The sequence below is a fragment of the Macrobrachium rosenbergii genome, chromosome 51, assembly GCF_040412425.1.
Source record: "Macrobrachium rosenbergii isolate ZJJX-2024 chromosome 51, ASM4041242v1, whole genome shotgun sequence".
Lineage (NCBI taxonomy): Eukaryota > Metazoa > Arthropoda > Malacostraca > Decapoda > Palaemonidae > Macrobrachium > Macrobrachium rosenbergii.
Window position 1 is genome coordinate 17996133 of NC_089791.1, and position 17388 is coordinate 18013520.

General features: G+C 40.3%; 1 protein-coding gene across 3 annotated transcripts in view; it reads left to right on the top strand.

Annotated features, from left to right (window-relative positions):
- Positions 1–17388, top strand: part of LOC136833153 (PRELI domain-containing protein 2-like) — a 97501-nt gene that overhangs the window by 64309 nt on the left and 15804 nt on the right. For all 3 annotated transcript variants that reach the window (XR_010851372.1, XM_067094853.1, XM_067094851.1), the window contains exons 2-4: positions 1248–1459; positions 7116–7276; positions 14554–14634. Coding sequence is in view for 2 of the 3 variants with exons in the window: in XM_067094853.1 (XP_066950954.1) it covers positions 1256–1459; positions 7116–7276; positions 14554–14634 (446 nt within the window). In the remaining variant the exon portion in view is untranslated. The remainder of the gene's footprint in view (positions 1–1247; positions 1460–7115; positions 7277–14553; positions 14635–17388) is intronic.

The window sequence follows — 17388 nt, forward strand, 5'->3', positions numbered from 1 at the left end:
CTTCATGAAACTTATTTCGATAGTCTCCTTAAAGTGCTGGAGTAATCAATATGTCTTTAAAAGGCTCCAGAACTTTGAACTCTCATGCAGAGCTTTGAGCTCTTTCCAGGTCCAAGCTCCTTTTTTTTAAGGCTTTATGAACTCTGATTCCCTTTAAAACAGCAGTATACATAGTTTCTTAGAATTCTTCATGATCTCACAGAAGCTTTTCATAGGAATCTGAGCTTCAAGTCATTTAAATAGGCTGCCTTCTGCCTAAAAGCCATTAAAATTTTAGAAATTAATGGTTTCCACTTAAAAACCATTGTTTTTAAGGTATGTTACTATCTTCCCAGAAACTTGATGGCAGATCCACATAAAATAAAATTAATAAGTAAGGAGGAAAAGTTAAGTATACCTAGTTTAACCAGACCACTGAGCTAATTAATAGCTCTCCTAGGGCTGTGCCGAAGGATTAGACTTATTTTATGTGGCTAAGAACCAGTTGGTTACCTGGCAACAGGACCTACAAAGTTAAGTATATCGTAGTTTAACCAGACCACTGAGCTGATTAACAGCTCTCTAGGGCTAGCCTGAAGGATTAGGTTACCTAGCAACAGGACCTACGGGTTATTGTGGAATCTGAACCACATTATAACGAGAAATTAATTTCTATCACCAGAAATAAATTCCTCTAATTCTTCATTGGCCAGTCGGAGAATCGAACGCAGGACCAGCAGAGTGCTAGCTGAGAACGATACCCACCTGGCTAATGAGTAACGTAGGATATACACAAAATCTATAACTTGGAGATGTTTAGATTGATGATACAGTATGAGCCACTTGAACAGGCTAAGGCGGCATTTGTAAATCAAGGGTTTATATCTGAAATATATATTTTTTTTGTATCAGGCATTTTCAAACCTTGTAAAATTTATCTTATATTTAAGAAAGTGTAAAGTAGGGTTTGTGCAGAGTACTGTACAAGACTTTGAACAATATAGATAAAAATTCTGAAATGCAGAAAATGAAAAAGTTTTTATAGGTATTGTTTATCAACTTACTACATAAGGAATAAAAAGAAATACTTATATATATAGATAAGAGGATGTTCTCTGCAATTTAGTATTAAAAGTGGAATATATATATATAAGCAGTGGGTACCATAATATAGTAAATTACTATACCTTATTGACTGTTACTTGATGTAAAATTAATTGTTGAAAGTAATGTACAAGTTATGAAAATAATTGTTTTTTCTACTTCAGGTTGCAAGATGACTGTTACAATAACAGCAGAACATGTTTACAAGGAGCCTGTAGAAGTTGTAGCAGCCACCCATTTAGCAAAATTCCCAAATGATCATGACCCTAACATTGTAGTGTGTAATACTGTAGAGAGAAGTAAAACAACAGATGGAAGAAATTACACAAAGAGAGTTGCTCTTGTTCGTAATGTCCTGCCGTCTGTGCTGAGAAGGGTAAGAACATCTTAATACTGTAATGTCTAGGGTTTTGAATAAGGTTAATATAAACTTAATAATGTAGAATCTTACTGCACAAGGTACACTTTCAGATATCTCAATAATGGTGAAAAGTACCTTCTTGTAGATAGTATTAGATGTGTGACAACTAGTACTGTAGGTGCAATAACAATATCACATCATACTAATGAGAATGCAGGCTGGTTCTTGGCGAGGTATCTCCATGAACACTCCTTATTCTCTTCATTTACTGTATTTCAGTGTAAATATTGATGCAATGTTTGGTAATTGCTTAATTATATGTAATTTGAATTGGATGAATGTACTATTATACTGTGTTTTGTTTTGTGAATGCTATATTTTAAAAATTTGGAACTCCTATTAACAGACTCACGCTCTGCTCAAGCAAGTTTGATTTCGTGAAGCCATTGCAGACAGTTTATTGTTGACTTCAGGCAAACCTTAGACAAACCTTATTTTCTCCTAATCAGCGTAGTAGACCTCAATGATTTTCATTGCGATTAATGTACTGAGATTTTGAACAACCATTGGATTATGACAACTGTTGAGGTATTTGGAATTTCTAGGAGTGTAGATGTGTTCCTCAGGTCATCACAAAATGTAGATTCACCTTAAACATATACTTAGTGTTATGTGATGTTTGCTAAGACAGTGGTAATTTTAAGTTCAGAGAACATGAAAATATACCTTCAAGAAATGCAAATACTACTTGTCATCATATGCTGTCACTAGAAATCTTACTGAGTACAGAATCAACACCAGATTCTTAAATAACAGATAAGTTCCAAAGCAGCTGGTGGAGGAATTAAAAATCATTGGGGTGAGATAGTTTTGTGGTCAAAGAGGATTAGCCGGAAAGTAGAATATGATCCCATAAGAAAAGTAAAAATGATTTCCACAAAATTACGTCAGGGAACCACAACCACATACTAAATGAGGATGTAGTTTACTGACATGATCTTAGACAGATGTTGCATGAAATAACACAAGGCAAAAAAACAGACTTTACTGACTTTACACTGATAGCTAGAGCTGATCTTGAATACATGGCAAAAATGCAAAAGTAAGGCATTTTTCTTTACTCCTGACTAGACCAGTTTCATTTCATGATTGTTTATACTGTGCATATAAATTTTGCTTGTTTTATTGTTTAAACTATGCATATAAATTTTACTTGTTTTCAACAGTTGTCATAATACAGTACTGTAAATATAGGCTGTAGCAAATTTTATACCAAATTTTTTTAGCAAATATGTTGTACATGTATGATTTTCTTTTGCACACAAGTCGGGCTTTGTATTTCTAAGAATTTCTAATGCCCCAGTTCCTATGAAATGTCTAATAGGCCCATATATGTAAAAGAGTGCATGTTGCACTGAGGATGCAAGGTTGCTAGAAGAGCAGCTGAGGATCATTATACATTACATTGGTAATTAGATGATTGAAATGCCAGAGAACTCGCGTTAGACAGTTAGGATGACAACATATTAATGTGTCTAGGAGGCAGGTAAGGTCATCATCCTTGCTAGGACTTTACATTTTAGTTGTTTAGTTTAGGATAAAATCTCATTAGAGGTAAAATGTATAATCACAATGTTTGGATGGCACTGAATGACAACAGTAAGCTTCATATTCATATGATGAGAATTGCCTAGTGGTTTTTTTTTACCAATAAGATGCGATGCTGCATTTTACAAGATTTTCTCTTTGCTGTTACCAGATATAATTTGTTTTATCAAAGGGTTCATCTATATTATTACACTCTGGATCAGTACTTAGTCATTCTGTGAGATGTGATAACAGGTGTGTAATTTCCAAACCATGGAGATCAGATACCTTGGAGTTGAGAATTGACTTTTTCATTTATTATGGTGATGATTGATGATTCTTGGGACATTTGAACCCTTTGTACTCCATACTCAAACTATTGCATTGGGAAAAGGGCGGGTGCTTACTAGGATTACCATACTTAAAGTTTTGCTGGTAGATAAGGGTCAAGATAATATTCTTCAGCGAGCAAATCCTTCTGATCATTCATGATAACCTCTTCTTCACTAACAAATTGGTTTGGGGTATGGGGAGTACCACCATTCAAGACTATTGCATAGTACCATGTACATGAAGGTGGTACACGCGTACTACCAACCTTCCTCTTTTCAGCTCGAGACCTCTTATGATTTCTTAAATTCGGTTTGAAGGGTTTGGAGCAAAACAAGCAGTATTGCCACTGCCAGGCATATGATGAAGCAAAACAAACATTACTGCTGGCTATAGATTCAGACATTTGGATATATACTCTGTATACATACATGTACACACATACGCATATAGTATCTCTCTCTCTCAAATAGATTATAAAAAAATTTAGCATAGTATTTGGAAACAAGTGTAATCTGTCACTGAAATAGATGAAAAAGTGTTACATGGCAATACTCACTGTATTCATGCGTGACAAGTGGAAGGGAATGTCAGCTAACTTTGCGCTTCTTGGCAGTATAGAGGAGTATCTACTAAGCTCTGGATACAAGTGGGTCCAGCCCCTTGGGGAGGTACATAAAAAAATAAATGTGCGTATATGTATCTACACATATGTATATATATATACACCGAGAAAGTCTGTTTGGTAGTGAACGCAGTGTTTACGTTTTGTTTAGTGAACGCAGTGTTTACGTTTTGTTAAGCTTCTCAGTAAAGAAGAGGTTAAAAAGCTTTTCTGATCATTGACACCCTTTCATTGGCTGATAAAGCTCTTATGTCAGCAACTACAATTTTACAGTGTGTTGTTCTTATACCCACAAGTTTGGTATAGGATGTTTAGCGCATCTAAATCGGAAAGCCTTGAAGATAACTAGAAACTTAGGAACCTAGAAAAGATTTTGTCTATAGGTGGTCTATATATTTACCATTTTTTTATACAGTTTACTTATCAGCAAGAATAGCTTTGTTGCCTTTGACCACAGTAGTGTCATCTTTGTTTACACGTGTAATGTATTTTCTTGGAGAATGTCTAGATTATTCCAGGTTTCTTCATTGCTCACAATTTAACCAATTCCTGACAAAATTTGAGGACAGGTAGAGAATATTCTGTTTTGTCTTGGACAGTGAAGTGAAATAGCAGCTGCTGCAGTAAGAATTATAAGTGTACATCTCTTTCATGTCAAGTACATGAGTTGATTGAGAATAGCTAAACTATAATTCACTGTTTACTTTATTCTCAGTGAGCATGTCAGGAAAGTGTTCAGAGGGAGGGTATGCACTTTGCTTACCAGTTATTACATACTGGATTCTTGCTGTGACTAAGGTCATTATCCAAGAAATAATTTTCTCTACATCATTTTAAGTGCAACGTGGATGTTTTATTTATTCTGAATTTTTTATGGAAAAATTAATTTAAGGATTTCTGTTTCTCCTCTTACTGATAGAGTAAATGAATTGTTAAGTTGTGTACTTGGAAAGTTATAGAAATTGTATACTGAACCATGATAACTTAGGCAAGAAAGTTAATTTTGGAACTGGGAGGTATCTGTGCCTAGTGAGTGTCAGGGTTGATTGTGGGTATTACTCTCTGTCAGGAATTGACTCTGTTGTTATGGTATTGTCTTTGTATTAGTTTTGTATGAACATTTGATATTGTTATGTTATTGTCTTTGCATTGGTTTTGTATGAACATTTGAAACCCTTGTCCAGTAACTCTGGTGTTTGTATACTGTCTGACATGAATGATGTGTGGAATTTGGTTAGTGTAGTTTTTGGGCATATTCAGGTTATGTTTGTATATGGTCTGACATGATTGCTGTGTGCAGTTAGGTTATTGTAGTTATTGAGTATATTCATTGTAAATTAGAACTACCGGTAATGTAATTGCAGACGTCTGGTCTAAGCTAAATTTACTCTGCATGCGTGTGTGTTTTTTTTACTGTATTTGTGTCTAGAAAACTTTTCATCTGTAGAAAAATCATTGTTAATGTTCTCTCTATTTCATACTGTATGCCTCATATCATGATATTTTGTTGTCCATGTTTTCCAAGCTGCTGGAGTAAGTCTTGTAATGTGGTAGGTTTTTCTGAATTTTTATATGCACTGTATGGCACATGCTTTGTTAGTTTTACCACCCACTTCAGTTCAATTTCACTCTTCCACATTATCTGGTATTTTTTCTCAAAATAGTGATAATAGAATGAAGTGTGGAAGGCCTTTGAAAACCAGAACAAAAAGTAAAATAAATTTATATACATTACATATACAGTTTTTTGTCATGTTATATAATTATTCTTGGAGAATATGTTCCTCAGTTTATATTTTAACAGATCAGTCATAAATTACTGATCAAACAAATACATTGCAGTAGCCGAGTCAGTGCTTGGGCTTCATTGTTAAGGCTTCTTAAATTATGGAATGAAAAGTAGAATTGTAGCATATTTACATATGTTGCATAGCCGTAAAGGGCAGTCATGGAGCTTTGGTAAACACAAGTATGGGGTATGTTATTTGTTATGTAGGCCTTAGAGAAGCTGATAGTTTGTTTTAATAACTTGGCAATATCTTGCAAGAAAATTAGTTCTTGCTGTCAATTTAGTTGTATGAAATATGCCTTGAAATCCTAAAACTGTAATGCAAGTTTTTTTTTTTCATCCTTTTGTTATACAGTATAGACTTTTTTTATGCTCCCTGTTGTCTTAAAGGTACTGGCTCCAGAAGGTGCCAACTTGACACTTTTTAGAAATCATTTATGTGAGGGATAGGGTTGTTAGCCTCTCCACCCTAGTTGCAGTCCACCACTGTTGATTGATAACTAGGTATTAAATTAACGTGTTAGGTCAACAAAGATAGAGTTGGAACATTAAGGCTTGCTCAAGTATCTTAGCTGCTACTCCCCATGATACTGCACTTGCCTCCCATGCAAGAGGGCATTTGTGTAATTGCCATGAGAGGTAAAGCAAATTGCTGTTAGACTCCATTGACTTAGGGCTAAGCTGATCAGTGAATTCATACCTGGTATTCAGTTGACTATGATGGAGTAACTTCATCCTAAATTACAGTGATTACCGTACTGAGAATCAAAATGGTAATGCTTTCTGGAGCCACCGCTTTTAAGAGGAAAAGGCATATAAGGGAAGAAACTATATATACATTATATCTTTTAAATTTTTTTAGTGGATTTTACCCACAGACAGTAAAATCCCTGATAACCAGCACCCTTGGGATCAAAGGGTTGCCAGTTATTTGTATTCACCAGTTATGTGAAAGTCTTCTAAAATGCCATAACATATATCCTGAACTCTCATTTTATCATTTGTTACCAATAAACAATGGCCAGTTTTCATAGTTTTGTTATTAAATGATTTATAACATCTGAAACTGAACATTAGCTGGTGTTGTGCCTAACTCTGATGGTAGTGTGAAGTTGCTTAAATCCATGCATCGATACAGCAAATGATAAACACACACACACTCTCTCTCTCTCTCTCTCTCTCTCTCTCTCTCTCTCTCTCTCTCTCTCTCTCTCTCTCTCTCTCTCTCTCAAGAGGATGGCAGTTGGAAAAAATGCCAATTTGCTTGAGAGTTCCAGTTGTGTAAATACCAGGTTCAAGGGATTTTAGTGTACTCAGATATCTACCTTCTTTCTTTGCAGACTAAAAGCCTTCAGGTTGATCATTTTGAAATGGAAGAAGAATGCTGGTGGGACAAGAAGAAGAGGGAATTTCAAGTCCAGTCTGAGAACAGATCTGTGAAAGACTGGATTGACATGAGAGAGCATTCAGTTTATTTACCACATAAACAAAATGCCAATTGGTATGTATATTTTACCACTTGCTTGATCCTCTCATTAATCAATGCCACATTGATAATGCCAGAAATACAGTACAGTACTGAGAAAGCAAGTTGTTCATATACAGTATGTAATTCATGTATTTTTTAGTTCTTATTTTTTTACATTAAATTCCAAGATGTAATATAATTTTCCCTTAGTTATTTATTGCTGAAGGTATTGTGTATTTTTACTGTATTTTTTATTGGTATTTAAATCAAGGGCTGAAAAATATCTTAGATATCCTGTTCTCTGTAGCTTGTCTCCATACCCAGATATTCATACACCTTTATGGTCATATTGATCTCAGATCTTATATGAACTCTCTATCTTGTTTTGGCCTACTGAATTAGAATCGTATGAGTAAACAAACTAATACCATTATTTTAATAGTACAGCATATAAATTGAGTTTTTGAGTACCCAAACTAGTCTTCTGGCACAGGGTGAAACTGCTTCTTAGGGGAAGGAAGTACTGTCTAGATATGTATGTTGAGGACAAAAATTTATCAACATCATACTGAATGACATTATGAACCATCAGCCAAAAGTCTCATTAATGGACCCCAAGTTTTTTATATGGATGACTAATAAACTTTCTCATAACCAGCAGTTGAACCACTTGGCCTGACCTAATACTGTACAGTAATTCATTATCATATGGTTGCAATTGACATAAAAGATCTGTAACAAGAGAAAGGTTTCCTCAAGGAAAGATGCCTGGGTCCTCTTGGGACTTGGTTGATATCATTTGCTTGTTTTGAGACCCCAGGACCTTTGTGTGTGTGAATTACAGTTGTTGTCCCTTTTTTGACATTTGCATAATTACCAAATGCTGAATAGTGAAGCAAAGGTTAACAAAGGAGACATTTACCCACTAGGCTAATTTTTTTCTCACACTTGTTTGTAACATTTCTCCTTTGAGCTGTTTTGCTAAGGTCATGTACTAGAAATAAAAAACCTCAGCCTTTTTAGCCAATTTACCCCGGAAGATAGTTGCTTAGCCCTTGAAAGTAGATAGATTTTGAATGATACCAGCTTTGCAAAATACAGGCCAAAACTCTCATGAGAAGCTCTTGTAATATGCTTATGACCAGGAAAGTGTTTTCATCAGGAACCAAGGAACTTTTATGTTTCTCTGGCTGCCAAAGAGACAGGCCAAGTAGACATTGCAGAGAGGTTAACTGTTTTATGGTATCTTGTTGCAAGTAGGAATTCCCAAGGCCTCTACAAGCTTCATTGTAAACACAAGAAAAGAAGGGAAGCCTTCTTAACCTTTAAGGGATGGGCTAATTATGTATCATGCAACCCCCCCCAGGACTGGGCAAACTTTAAGGTTGGCCAATGTAAGAAAAAACACATCAATGGCAAGTAGAAGACATGCAAATGCACATGGTGTAAGAAAAAATTCTAAAAAATTTTCCCTACCTTCCACGGGAAGTTGAAAGTGACTATTTGCAACCCTTTGTGGGGCCTCTTTCACAAAACTTAAATTTTACCAAGTTATACGTGTTTTTTCTAATAATTTATTTGATTTTATTTTGTAAAATTATAATTACAGCTCTCACAATATCATAACATAAGAAATAAAATCAGTAACAAATTCTGAGTATATATGTTGTAAAATATTTACGTAAATTTTCTGGTATCGGGAAATGCATTAACTTTTTTGGGATTTATACATTTTTTTTTTTAATATTTCTTTGCAAAATTACAATTATAACTGACATCATATTGTAAAAAAGATAAGAACTAAAACCAACAGCAATCTGGGTATATTTATGAGCAAATAAATAAAAAGATGTCATGGGAGAGAAAGGAGCAAGACATTCCCCCTTCAAGGCAAGAACAATACAAAATTCCATGAGACGCCCAGAGCTGAGCTGAGCTGAATACTTTAGTTGCCACAATTCATTTATAGACCATTGAAGTATTGGAAACTCTTTCCCGCTCGATACAGCCAAATCATATGGTGCATAATATTAATACTCAGAGGGGCTCCGTCCACCACCCAAAACCTGTTTTAGATCCTCTATTGAGGGGATCTGTCCATTAAGGGTTAACTAAGTAACTTTCCTTCCCTCATTTATGCCATTCCAGACTTTATTTTTCCTTACTGAAATGCTTGAGGTTCTAGAATATCTATGGTGATGGGCCAAGCTGCAAGAACTCTAGTCTCTCCATTATTGTCATTTCTGATAATTTTCTGTTTTTGTCCAGAAATATAGTTTTGCATCTTTGGGAAAGTGACTCTAATTTTATAAACTTGAATCTAGTTACACCTACCTTTGGCTAGCAACATTCATTTAGAAAACAATGCCTTATGGAAGTAATTTTGACTGGTCATACTTAAGGATACTGGAAGAATACTTTGCATGACCTGGCAGAAAGTTTACGCAGCACTTGCATGGCTTGGAAGGAAATGTAATTCAGCACTCAAATATGTTACATGACTGCCCCAGTTTCAGCCATTACATGACTGCCTCAATTTCAGCCAACTCTGTCAGATATTCTCTCTTTATGCTAGTGTATATTACCCCAGAATTTTTGTACTTTGTTTTGTTGTGAAGAAATTGACCCCATGATGATTTTTGTACATTGTTGTGAAGAAACATTGACCCCATGATGGTAATATTAAATAAATTACACAAGTCTAACTACTCCGTCAATATTATTTGTAGAAAATATTATGCAGAAAAAAGGGTGTACAGTTTGTAAGTTTGCAATATCAGTCTTCAGTTTCATATTAATTCTTTCAAGGTAAACAATTCAAAAGAGTCTAACAGATATTAGTATTTTACCATTTTAATAGCAAAAAGTTTTTACTTTTTTTTTTTACTCTAATTAAGGTTAGGGCACAAAGTTTTTATGTAGGACAGGACACACTTCTAGTATCTGCTGTCATGTTCTTCATCTGCCCATTTTTATGTAAATTTTTATTTGCAATAAAATTTAAGCATTGTCAGGGTTTTGTACAACTTTGAGTTTTGAGTTATTTCCAGCAGATATTAAGGGATTTTGACAGAGGAAAAATCTATTTCTGAGGAAGGTCCCGTGTCAGCGGTGAAATTCCATTATAGCACGAATTTCTAGGTATAACAATGCTAGATATACCAGAGAAAAGAGCTTTCAGGAAAGCTGGGGTTACTACCCCAGTCGACCGTCTTTTAGAAGACGTCGGTATAATGAAGGTGAGTGAAATACCACTACCACGGAAATATACTTTGATCTCTCCTTATCAAAACCCCGTAAAAAGAGCGGTGAGCCGTTACAGCTCCCACACTCAACACCCGCCAGGACCAGCGACACCAGCGCCACCTACTTCATTCCATTTTCTAGCACGTGTTACGTTTCGCTTCTTTTGTGTGCTTTCGTCCCTATTTTGGGTTTATTTTTTCTTCATCTCGATGGCTTCGAGCACCTTTTCCATCTCTAAGTTAAGTACCATCTTCTTGTGGGGCTTTTGATCTATTGTTGGCTGTTTTGGTCTCGTATTTTCATAAATATTGGGATCTTAGTATGATGCCACGGCGTCCCCTATCAGCCATGGCGGCGAGGCGACTCCTTCTGTTCTTTCGGTCGGAGTTTTCTCCCAGTCGCTATATATATTTAGATTTTTGCCCTTGTTTTCCTTCCTGGTGGTTCCGTCACGGTGGCTCTCCCTCCACTTTAGTAGTTTTGTTTTGCCTAGGAGTTGCCCCATCCTGTACCCCCCCACCAGGTCGGGTTCCTTTTCATTTAGTCTCATAGGCTATTATGTTATTCTTGAAGATGGTGCTCTTAATTTGGGTTAATGTTTTTAGTTTTATTTGTTTTTAGTTGTGTAGTTTGCCTCTGATGAGCCTAATAAATATTTTGTATTACTCTCGAGGTAGGCTACACTTCCTGTGAACGTAATTTTATTTTCTTGTTTTTGTATGATGGTCGTAGTGTAGGCTCCATCCCTTGCCCTGGGTGTGAGATCAGGTTGAGGGAGTTTTGTTGCTGTTCCTCAGGGTTCGCATTTGTGGGTCAGAGTGAGCCCCTTAGTCCTCTTCCCCCAATTTCGGAGGAATCGAGTTCTTTGGGTGTTCCTCTAGGCTAGTCGCCTTCTTATCCCCTGCCTGTTCCCTGCTGGCTCTCGCACAAAATTTCTCTCCTGTTGGTTACTCCTCTACTTTTGCACCCTCTCTCCCCTCCTAACCTATGCTAGGTTTGGATTTATTAGGCTACGCCTAGGAGATGTTGGGCTTTGGGCTGTGTAGCTCCCTGAGTAGGCTTCCCTTCCAAGTTCCTTGGGAAGGAAGGTTGCAGTTGAGCGGGTATCATGTTCTCCTCGTCTCCTCTCCCCTTCTGGTAGCCTACTCCTCTCCACTACCCCCTCAGCCTTGCGACTCGTGCGGGTGACGCTAGATGGCGTTTCTCCGAGTCAGGGTCTTCTCCTATTGGTTGAGAGATTCGCTCCCTCCCATGTCGTCCCCAGCTTCGCTGTGGTGGGGTGGGTGGTTCGTTTGCTTTCGAGCGTGTTCGGATCCTGTCTCGCCTCTCGTCTCCCATCGAGCTGCGATGTTTGGGTTTAGGTGTGGCCTCAAGTATATTATGAACATTGTTCCTTTACCCATTCGCTTCTCCGGCGGGAGATAGGTGTGAGATGGTTCCTTGTAATGCTAGCATACAGACCCGGAGGGTTACCATCATTATTAATTTTGTTTATTGTTGTTATTATTATTATTTTGTTTTACCATATACGTGATTCCGGTCCCACACCTGGGGCTCCGCCATAATTTTCTGGCAGCCCTTATGGTTGGTTCCTGGTTTCTCGTTCCTTCATTCCCGAGTCCTCCGGAGTATGAATCCTTAAACTTCCGCTCGATGCATTTAAAGCTTATTGGCCCATTTTAAATTGGTAGTTCTTCTACACCGGAGTATTCCGGTTGTAGTTGAGTTTCCCGGCCTTGCCGGCTTTATTTTGCTTAGAGTGTGAGGTTCATGTACTGTTACCTTTACAGACTGTTCGTTGTGAGGAGCCGTGTACCGCCTCCTTCAACAACCCTACGGGCACGTTGTGTGCGGACCCACGCGGGTTGTGCGGTCCGCCAGACGACCTGGTTGTTTGGCACCCGATGGCTGTGAGGTTTGCTTCGCTCTCTCCTCAACCATCCAAGACGAGTCGGTAAGTGAAAGTCTTCTTTCCTCCGGTCCGTGCTCCTCTTACGTTCACGTTGGTTATATCTTCCGTCGGTCTTTGCATTCCTGACTAACCACAGGTTTCCTTGCAGGCGGATGAAAATTCCAAGAAGTCTGCCTTGAATCCCTCCGGGCCTGGGTGGCTGGGTTCGGCAGAAATGTTCCGTCGGGAAGCCCTACGCCTCGACGCCAGGTTGAGGGACCTACTTTACCCCGCGCACGGGTGGCGCAGCAGTTCCGGAAGAACTTGCCACCCCTATTATCCAGCAGATCCTCGATGCGACCCAGCCACCTCAAGTGGACATTTTGTACGCCGAGGTCTCGGAGGATGTTGCCGCACTAAATCTCGACTTGGAACCTATGAATACGGAGCAGGACCAGGTGGTAAGTGGAGAGGTAAGTGAGGTGGTTGGGGCGGCCCCCTCTTTGTTTAACTCCCCTGATTCATCTATGTCATCTTTTTCAGGTTTTGTGAAGTCTTCTTCTTTGGGTGATAGAGCTCCGTCTGCTATCCCCAAGTTGAAGACTTCATGGAAGGCGAAGGGCTATAAGTCCTCGACTTCTAAGAAGGCATTGCCCTTCCCCGTCGAAGGCTAAGGTCCCAGGACCGTAGCCTCCGGGAGTAAGTCTAGCTCCTCCGGCAAGGGCGCGAGTAAGAGGCGGCAAAACCAAGCCCTCCTCCCAGCCTCTTTTTGATGCACAAGCCTGGCCACTGAACTGTACAAACAGTTCACGCAGGATCTAGACTCGAGATTTGAGAAGATCTCAGAAAAGTTTGCCACTTATGACAGTGTACTGGAAGGTTTGGCTCGCCAACCTAAAGCCGAACCACAGTACTCTATCCCGACACTGCGGACCTCCCGCCGCTTGATGTCGGAAACCCTTGGCGAAAACAGACTCCGGGCCATCCAACATGATGGCAAACTCACCTTAGACGGTCTGGGCACGAGACGGTTGGAGGAGTTGGAGTTCTTCCCCCCGATCTCTTGCCCCCTTATCCTGGCTTCGTGAGGCTTACGAAAGAAGCCTGGATTCGGTCAGACAAGGTTCCTAGGAAACTGTCATCATCCCTAGAGACCAAGCCCAGTCGGCTCTCCCCGCGCACTCTGACGGAGTGGCAGGCTGTGAACACAAAATTGACCCCTTTCAAGGGCAATTTCACGATGTTCACCCTAGGTGAAGATCTTCCCACTCCTTGTATGGACAAAATTGCTCTGGCCACGACCCGAGCATGCCTCGATGGGAACCCCTTTCCTCAATTGAGGAAACAGACCCTACTTCCTGGTATTCCCAGGAAGTAACGAGTTCTGGGTGGATGCCCGTCCCACTTTCACTGTAGGCAAGCTGGACCCTCTTTGCGCTTCCACGCAGTTTAGCGAGCAACTCCTAAGCTGCCGGAATCATTGTTAAAGGCGGAGTTTGAGACCCGGACTAAGTTAGCCCGGTCCTTGAGCTCCGGCTGTCTTACCGAGGCTACTGCCGTCTCCGGCTCGGACGAGCCCCTTTTTCCAGGTCCTGGCTAAGTCTTTCCTGGCGACCTTCCAGTTAGACTTGCATGAGTTTGTTATGGCTAGGCTGGAATGTAGAAAATTTATTTTGCTGACGCTACAATCCGCCACGAGCCTAACAAGCTCATTAAAAGTTCAATCTGGGGACCTAACCTCTTCCCTGAAGGAGAGGTTACATCCGTCATGTCCGAAGCTACACGGGCCAATCAGAGTCTTCGCGCAATTACCAACTTACTTAGAATAAGATTTATTGATACTTGTGGCTGTTATTGTCAGTTCTGTAGGTCAACAAAGATAAATTACATTTTTGAATGTCAGAAAATTGATTGGGGTTAGCAGGATAAGGCCCAGTAGGAATGCTGAAAAAATAAAGAGAAAGGGCATAAGTCAAGATATGGACAAGAATACTCTTTAGGCTGAACACAGAAGAGAGTGAAGAGAGCCCTTTACACAGCCAACCCTATAATATTATAATAAGTTGTAGTGCAGCAGTAATATAATTTTGTAGCAAAGCATTCTCTCCTTTCTTTATTATCATGTATATGTGAATTACACTGTATTAAGTTCTAATACCCAAAACTTTTTCAGGACACAATTTGATCAGGTTGGGACGCTAACAGTGAAAGGACTAGGAAGAATTGGAACTGTCATTGAAATATTTGGTCAAAAGTAAGTTCTGAAACCTGTGTAAGTATTGTCATTGACCTTTTTATTCCTTTGTGCACTTAACTTATATGAATAATACTGCAAAACTTATATGAATAATACTGCAAATATGTAGTTCACAGCCAATCAGTTACAAAGGGAAAGCCGTTAGATCCAGATACCATATGTGCTATGAGGGTAGTTTATATTGCCAAGTAGTATGGTTATATACTGTAATTATAATGTTAGCTGTTAACAGCTAATAGATACAGCCTTTTAAAGGATTCCTTGAGTACCTCAGAGATGGATGATTGACTTACCGTTTAGTGACAAGCCTTTGAACACCCAGGCTTCAAGCCAGTGTATATTTTGTTATTCATTGCACGAAGGTCTGTAGCTTGACCATACACTTTCTGTTTGTTAAATAGATTTTTAATGTTATATTGTTCTGTTTTATTTATACTAAGCACATCACAGCTTCAAAGAGTGCTTACATTTTTTAAAACATCTAACTTCCTGGTAGTTATACAGTATATATAGCTTAAGTCCCTGACGTCACGGCAGAATTTCAAAAACTCGCGGCAATCGCCGATCGGTAGTCAGGTGAACCACCTGTGTGCCCTCTACCCAGGTACCTGGAACCATTCCAACTATTCCTCAGAACTTCCCTGCCGCTGTGTCAGTAACATCGATGGAATTTCGCTCGTAGCCCGTGTTTTTTCGCAACTTATTTTGGTGAAGTACACTTTGGCTTGGCTTTCACTTGTTCGCTTTTGGATTTTCTTATAACATATCTGACTTCATCGAGTGTGAAAGTGTGTGTGTGGGGATGCAAGCGGCTTGCTAAAGTCTCCTTGGATCCCCACTCAGTATGTCTGAAGAACGGGAATGGAAGACCAGCTCAGAAGAGCCAAGAGTACTGTGTCTCACTCTTCTTGATATAACCAGGGAATAGTTAATTCTTTTCCCCTTGCTAACTATCCTATTGATCCGTCTTCCGTAGTGGTAGTCTCTGAACCCCCAGCTGAAACAGGTTAGGACCCAATACTTAATGATTTGTTGGCTGCCATTCAGACCCTGGCCCAACAGGTAAAATCCCTCTCAGAAAACAGGGATAATATGTGATCGATAATAATAGATCTAAAAATACAAGTGTTAATATGTTGTTAGTGCAAGTGCCGTGGAGGGTGCGGCCGCTCGGTCCTGTTGCGCTCCTAGTCCTGGACCTCTTCCAAGCTCACCAACCCTGTGAGAAGGAAAATGTCGAAAGACGAAGGGAGGCGAGAGGCTTTAGTTACCGAAAGAGTCCCCCTCGAGCGTACCTGTTGACGCTTCCCAGGACGCTCACCCGCCATAGGAAAGGCGATGTTAAAGTGTTTTTCGTCCACCAGTTGCTGTACGTCAACCGGAGGAAGCTTTTGAGACATGTCGCACAGGCGGCCAGTTCTCAAGTAACCTCTAGGTTTGGCGGGACAACGAATGTTAGAAGTCTGGACGCCAGGAGGACAGGCGTCGAGAAGCTCGGCGCCAGGGCATCGAAGTCCGAAAACTGGACGCCAGGACATCAAGCCGAGAGGCTGGACGCCAGGCGTCAAGAAGCTGGACGCCAGGACTTCGGCGTCGAGGAGCTGGACGCCAGGAGGAAGTCAGGGCGTCGAGAAGCTCAACTCCAGGTGTCGAGCGTCGAGAAGCTGGGCGCCAGGACGCCGGGCGTCAAAGCTGGACGCCAGGACGCCAGGCGTCGAGAAACTGGACGCCAGGACATCAAGCGTCGAGAGGCTGGACGCCAGGACGTCGGGCGTCGGGAAGCTGGACGCCAGGAATTCGGGCGTCGAGGAGCTGGACGCCAGGACTTCAGGCGTCGAGAAGCTGGACGCCAGGACGTCAAGTGTCGAGAAGCTGGACTCCAGGATGTCGAGCGTCATGAGGCTGGACGTCAGGACGTTGAGCGTCGAGAAGCTGGACGTCAGGACGTCGAGCGTCGAGAAGCTGGACGCCAGGACGTCAGGCGTAGAGAATCTGGACGCCAGGACGTCAAGTGTCGAGAAGTTAGACACCAGGACGTCAGGCGTCATTAAACTGGACGCCAAGACATTAAGCTGCTAGAAAATGGACGCCAACACGCCAGGCGTCAAGAGACTGGCGCCAGGGCGCCAGGCGTCAAGATGATATTTTGAAAGACGCCGCTACTTCCGTCTTCGAAAATCGGAAGAAGAGAATGATAATATCCCGCATTCTCATGTGAATCCTATTGTAGAGATTTCTGACGAAGACAATATAAAAGGCCATCAGCTTTCATCAGACTTGAAAAGACTTATGAAGCTATTTTCAGAAATTTTTTCCAGAGAAATTTATCCTGACTGCTCCTCATTCCCCGCCTTCAGAATTTACTCTTGTGAAGGCGTCTAAGAGGGCAGCATTTACGAAGAATGGATACTTTCGAAGGAGAAACAATGAAAGACAGCCTTTGTTTTCCCTCCAACCAAACTAGCTCAAGGTCTAGCGTTTAGAATCAAACTAGAGAATAGTTCGGCCTCGAATACCTGCCCCTTCCCAGGAAGGAAGATGGGATTATTCAACACGACTGACACCAAGAACTCATATATCTGATGTCGTGTATGGATAAAGGACTCTGAGATAGTTCCAACGAATCTACTGCATCTTTCTCAGCGGGGAATCCTGAAGAAAAGAGCCCATCTTTGCTCTTTCCTGGCTAATGGGGTCACGTCAATCAAAATCAGAACTGATTTATACCCTTTTTCCTCTCACCTCTTCTCT